This window comes from Egretta garzetta, unplaced genomic scaffold (genome assembly GCF_000687185.1).
Source record: "Egretta garzetta isolate BGI_Z169 unplaced genomic scaffold, ASM68718v1 scaffold59, whole genome shotgun sequence".
Taxonomy (NCBI): domain Eukaryota; kingdom Metazoa; phylum Chordata; class Aves; order Pelecaniformes; family Ardeidae; genus Egretta; species Egretta garzetta.
Genome location: NW_009267230.1, coordinates 97,368 through 103,772, shown reverse-complemented (window position 1 = coordinate 103,772; position 6,405 = coordinate 97,368). Strand labels below are relative to the sequence as shown.

Here is a 6,405-nt window from a genome sequence, read left to right as displayed (position 1 = left end):
ATGGTAAGTCCGCATTAGCTTCAGATCATTAGTGTTGTGTACAAAAGAAGGTCAGAGAAAGGTCGTTGCTTAGTAAGACTGGAACTGGGGCTGGTTTTTACCCAGAAGGTGGCTAATGCTTTTTAGTGCATCTTGTTGCTTTTCTTAGCAGCTGTACAGGGAAGTGCAGGCCCTGGACTCAACTTCGTGATCTGCAAGAGCAACTGCTCTCTGCTCAGCTGGCATGCAGTGCGATGTCCTGTGCCCTTGACTTTATATCCTGAAGGCAGCAATGTTAATGTGGAGAGAGCTTGCGCAGCACGGCATACTGTGTCTGCTTCTTGTGTAGGACATGCTACTGTGTTGTCTTTTCCTTCTGGGATTTGTAGAGCCTCCCTGCCTCTCAAGAGTGAGACTCAAATTTGCTGACCCGAATAGCCTGTGTCCACAGGTGGTAGAGTGCTTGGTGTATTGGAGAGCTCACTGATCAGGCACAGGTTGTGCTTTTAGTTTGATGGGAATGATTAATCTGAGATACTTCAGCCCCTTAGGAGCCAATTTGAAGTGCTGTTCTTGAAAGCCTGTTCTAAACATCATCTTAATAGTGGGTACATCACAGATTCCTGGCGGATTCCACAGTCTTTCTGCATTTTATAGCTTTTTAATAATAAATTGCATTGAAAAGCATATGCCATCTGCTTTCACACTCCATCACCTGTTGCTGTTAAGTAAGTGTTCTGCTGGGTTGCTTGTCAAGAGCACTTTTGGAGCAATAATAAGAGGTCACCTCCTGTGTTTTTCTCCTCTTCCAAGTGACTGCTCTTGCTGATTGCAGAGGGCTTAAAGCTTTCTGGATGTATTTGCCAGAGACAGGCCCTTATAACAGGGGTTGGGGGGAGAAGTGTCTCCAACTTCCTCGGATGCATTTGCAGTTCTCTGAATTAAAGTGGAGATTCTTACACAAGTCTGGCAAAACTAATTCAGCAGTTGTGAGACTTGCACAGTGGTTTCTCACCTGTTAAGCCTACAGCCAAGACTTCACCACGCATCTGGAGCACAACAATGTGGCCTTGCCTGTTGTAAGCTTGTGTTACCAGGCGCTGGTGGCTGTGGATGTAACAGCGGGTTGCGGAGGCAGAAGGATGAGGATGTGTTTCTAGTTAGGACTCAGTACAAAGGGGAAGGGGAAACTCCCTGGTTGCATCCACACCTCTCGGATGTCTGCTGCCATGTGTCCTGCTGAGTGTATTCCAGTATGTTACAAGTTTCGTGACATTCAGTCCCACTTGTTATGGTGACAGCAGTTGGCACGTGGATGTAGCTGGCATAACTCGCTGCTTCTCCCCTCCTGTTTGAATGCTTGTTTAGGCTGTAATTCAGTGGTACTTTGCAGGGGGCTTAAAAAGCCCTAGAGTTGATAACCTGGCATCACATTGTGCAGGAAGGAAAAGCATAGATACGTGTTGTGGTTTAAGCCCAGCCGGCAGCTAAGCACCACCCAGCTGCTCGCTCACACAATGGGATGGGGGAGTGAATCAGAAGAGTAAAAGTGAAAAAGCTTGTGGGTTGAGGTAAAGACAGCTTAACAGGGAAAGCAAAAGCCGTGTGCGCAAGCAAAGCAAAACAAGGAATTAGTTCACCACTTCCCATGGGCAGGCAGGGGTTCAGCCATCTCCAGGAAAGCAGGGCTCTGTCACGTGTAATGGTGACTTGGGAAGACAAACGGCATTGCTCCAAATATCCCCTTCTTCCTCCTTCTTCCCCCAGCTTATATATTGAGCATGATGCCCTATGGTCTGGAATAGCCCTTGGGCCAGTTGGGGTCAGCTGTCCTGGCTGTGCCCCCTCCCAGCTTCTTGTGCCCCTGGCAGAGCTGAGAGCTGAGAAGTCCTTGACTTGTGTAAGCATTGCTTAGCAACAACTAAAACATCAGTCAGTTATCAATGTTCTTCTCATCCTAAATCCAAAACACAGCACTATACCAGCTGCTAGGATGAAAATTAACCTAGGACAGTATGTCAGGGTTTAATCTGTGTGGAAGAGTTATTTGGGGTAGAGTGCTTACACAGAAAAACCTTTTGCAAAAGAAACAGTGTTGAGATGGCAGGACATTTTGCAAATTGCTACACACTGAATCTCTCCAAGACTGTTTCCAAGGGATCCTTGTTTAGCTGAGGCTTCAGATTTAGATTTTTGTGAAAACAAAATTTACTCCTTTTACTCAACCTAATGGCATAACTGAATTGTGCTGGAATGTTTTGTTTGGACTGGATACTTTGCTGTAGCTTCTCACGTGCTGGTGTAACATGGTGTTGCTTAGGTTGTAGGACTCCTAGTCTGTTTTCATTGCTGGATGAAGTGCTAAAAGCACCAGCTACAACGAGAAAGGTGTGCTTGCCTGAGAATATTTGAGCAGAGATAGCTTCAAAATTATTTAAGAACCTGATCTATCTTAGCAGCGAAGTGGCTAGTGATTACTGTAGTTATACTTGCTAACAGCTAGCCTGTTGATCCACAAAATGCACTCAGTGGCAGCTGGCAGTAATTTTTCACACGGTAACTTATCTCAGCTGGGCAATTAGCTAGATAGGGTGTGAGCTCATGGAGGAAACCAATGTGATGTTTTTTTCCTCTGTCTGCTGCCGTGTCTTGCTCATTGGGTGCTCACTTAGGGGCTTGTGGCAAACAGAACAGAGCTGCTCCTGATCCTAAATGGCTTACGATCTTTGCTGATCTGACAGAGCTGGGGCCTGCTGAGAATGAAGCTTCTTACACTGCACCACCAGTGTCACTGATGGCCTCAGAGAAGGGAAGTAGTACATGTAATTGAAGCTGCTGTTTCAGTAGCATCAGTGGGATTTATCTGCACTGCTCTGTAGCAGTGGGGAAACTGGTGTGTTGTGGAGGATACTAGTAGGTAGTTCCTCTGAAAGAAAGTATTAGACATCAAGCAGCAGCACTGCAGAGCCAAAGCATCCATCTTCCTTACTGCGTTCTATGTCCCTTCTCTGTTCAACAGGTATTCGATCTGTGAGCTTCTACGAGCACATCATCACAGTGGGAACGGGGCAAGGCTCCTTACTGTTTTACGATATCAGAGCCCAGAGGTTCCTGGATGAAAAGCCCCCATGTGCCTGCTATGGACAGAAGCAGAGATTAGGGGGAAGTGAGATTTTGAAGTTGACTACTGGGAAAGGCTGGCTGGTGAGTAGCTTGTAGCTGTAGGGTGACTCTTTACACAGGAGTGCTGTAGGGCTTGAGAACTGGTTCTTTTAAACGCGTCCCAGCAAAACAGTGATCATGTAACCGATAACTGTAATAACATGGAAAGCAAGAAGTGCCGCAGAATTGCTTTCTACAAAAGCCTTATGAAAGAATATCAAATGGTTGGTTGCTTGAGTGTAAGGCATACTGAGTACTTTCCTTATGAATTGATTCATAAAGGAACTAGGTTTTGTATCTTCACATTTTCGAATGTAATCTTAAATTCCAGTTTTCAGAACCTCAAACACAAAATACATTGTTGTCCTTCAAAAATGTGCTACTCTAAGGTGGTACTCAAAGTAAGAGAGATTTAATTTAGTTGTGTGCAGTTTTAGAAACTGTGGCTCTCTGTGGTAATGCCATGGTAGGCACTTGAGTTCAATTTCCTTTATGTTATCATAAAGCAGTTAATGGCTTTGTCTAACTTTTCTCCGTTATCTTTTGTATTATTCTGATGTAACTTTAAAAAACAATGAAACGTGGTGTCATCCCTACCCTTCACCTTCCCCCCTCCAATGTTTGGCCCAAATGTCCTCAGAACAAGCTTCAGGACAACTCTGGCATCTTCAAGCTGATCTGTCTGAAGCTTCAGGGAGTAAAAAGAACCCTTTTCTGGCTCTGGAAGCTACCTTCTGCTTTTGTGAAACAAGGTTTTGGGTTTGTTGGGCAATAATAACAATCTAAACTTTCCTTTAACAGAATCATGATGAAACCTGGAGGAATTATTTCTCTGACATAAATTTCTTCCCAAATGCTGTTTACACCCACTGCTACGACTCGTCTGGAACGAAACTCTTTGTGGCAGGAGGCCCCCTTCCATCAGGACTTCATGGGAATTACGCTGGTCTCTGGAGCTAATGATAACTCTTTATAAATGCTGATCTTTACACAGATTTCCACTTTTCTTTTCCTTTTTTTAACAACAGAATTGTGTGATGCCATTGATTTCTGATTTAAATGCAAGTTATTTTTTGGCAGAGTTTTCTGTTGGTCTCCAACAGTTTTGTACATCTTTTTGAACCAGTTTTTTGCTTTAACCTCCTTGATTCTTTATATGGAGGGGTTTTGAAATCCCTTTTTATTGTATTTACTCCAAATGACTCTCCCCCCGCATTTAGGCTATCTTGGCCATGTGCCCCCTCCCCTCCTTTGCTGTGAGGTAGGATTCCTTTCTTACAGAGTGGTTGCTTCTGGGCTTTCTGTGAAAGTCTGGGGGCTGCGTGTGTGCAGGTACTTTGTGTCAGTTATATTACCTGGAGTGAGGACTACTTGTAATTAAAAAATATTAAAAATATTTATAAGAGATAAGCTACTACTTTATCTGCAGAGCCTGGCGCTGGCCTGGGTTGACCTTATTTTTTAAAAGTACAAGTCTAATGACACTGTTTATACGTAGAGGAATATGGTAAATTTAAGCTGTACTCATTGGAGCCCAGGGATGGATTCACCAGGGGTATTGCCCATCAAGCCCAAACCGTGGAAGTGGGAGTTTTCAAAAGTGCATTTGTATTTGAATTTTAGTTTTTGGTAGTGTCAGGAGCAAAAATTCGTCTCCTGATCCCTCTCTGCCTGTCCCAGGTACTGGCTTGCACAACTGGACTTTGCATAGGTTGTTCTGCAGCGTGGCTATTGCAGGGTGATGTTACACTGAGGGCCTGCAGAGGTGCTCAGAGGAAATGGGGGCTGGTAACACGAGTTTTCTTGTCATTCAAAATGAACTAAATATGTCCATTTTCCAGATGAGCCAAGGTTCCCAAGTATGCTGCCATGGTAGCTCATGGGTTCTTCATAAACTGCCTAAAACCCGGGATGGTTTTTGTCCCAAGTTGTGGAGACTTTTCTCATTTTAGCTGTTCTGGTTGGCCATCTCCTCTACTAAGTCAATGGAATAAATAAACTGGTTTTTCTTCAGGGTTAACGAGTGCATCTTGGACTTAACCAATGCAAGCTAGAAGCTTTCCATGTAGCAAGATACCTTGCTGTTAGCTCACATTGTGCTAACATCTGCTGTCATCCTGCTTGCTACAGGAGAGTCTCAGTCTTTCCCCAAATCCCATGTTGCCTTCTGCATTCAAACTCCTTCAAAATTCATGTGGGTCTGGGTGGGGAGAATAGATCTGATGGCCTTCAGGTCCAACTGTGAAGCGCATGCATTCCAGGGTGATGGTCTTACCTAATACTCAGCTAAAATGCAGGACTCCAGCGCGCTCCTGCTAGCCTTTTGGCAGGCACTAAACTCTTGGCTTGTTACTGATGCCTCTGTCCTCTGCTGGGATTAATGCCTTTCCCCTGCCTCTGTCACTGGTGGAGCAGAGTGTGCCTGTACCTCACTACTTTGGTTCCAAATGGGCAGTTGGTTGAAGACGAGAAGAAAGACAAGGCTGGGACGTGCGCTGTTCTCCTGTCTCTGCTGGAGATCACAGCCACCACTGCAGAGTAGCTCTAGTCCTTACACGGTTCCTGCTATGCTGCCTAAAGCTACTCCGCATGTGTCCTTGCGGTCTCTCTTGTCTTTGTATTCCGTATCTTCATCAGTAATGCCAAGCAGTGAGCCTCAGGCTTAAAGCAGAGACTTGGATGGAAATCCTGCAAGGAATGCAGTTCCCTCCCATCCATGTGGAAATCCTGGCAAGAGAAGAGCTCTCCCAGATGAGCACCTGTCCCAGAAGTGTTATTTACTCACACTGACCACTGACACGGGCGCTTCACAGACAGATCTGGTGGCATTTCATAGTTCTGCTTCCCTTGTGGGTTGATTGCTTAAGCTGAATCAGTTCACGGTGCTGTGTGTGTGACTGTTCAGGCTTTCCTCTGAAAAGGGGCAAATTATATACCATGGGGTAGTGAAGGAGCTCTAAAATTTTACTTAGAGTTGTTCATTATTTTTAAAAGATGTAATTGTGCCTGTGTTGTTCTGTGATGGCAGCATACTGCTTTGGTTATTTTAGGGGTTTTGAAAAGTGGAAATATACAGGGAAAAACAAGTCTTGATGAAGTGTGGCAGGATGCGTGTTTTGGGGATTACTCCTCCAGCTACTGTGTAAGATCACTCTGTCACAGGGAACATGTTCTGCTTAGGTTTTTTTATTTGGGCTTGAGATGCTGCTTTTTTTTTTTTTTTTTTTTAAAAGAAACTAGACAATTGGGTCTTCTTGAATGTTC

At 44.6% G+C, this 6,405-nt stretch overlaps 1 protein-coding gene across 1 annotated transcript in view; it reads left to right on the top strand.

Moving 5' to 3' along the window:
- DCAF12 (DDB1 and CUL4 associated factor 12) overlaps positions 1-6,367 on the top strand; it is a 25,629-nt gene extending 19,262 nt beyond the window's left edge. Inside the window, exons 8-9 of the mRNA XM_009647333.2 lie at positions 2,999-3,183; positions 3,943-6,367. Of these exons, the coding sequence (XP_009645628.1) occupies positions 2,999-3,183; positions 3,943-4,101 (344 nt within the window). The 3' untranslated portion in view covers positions 4,102-6,367. The remainder of the gene's footprint in view (positions 1-2,998; positions 3,184-3,942) is intronic.
- The last annotated feature ends 38 nt before the right edge of the window (positions 6,368-6,405 follow it).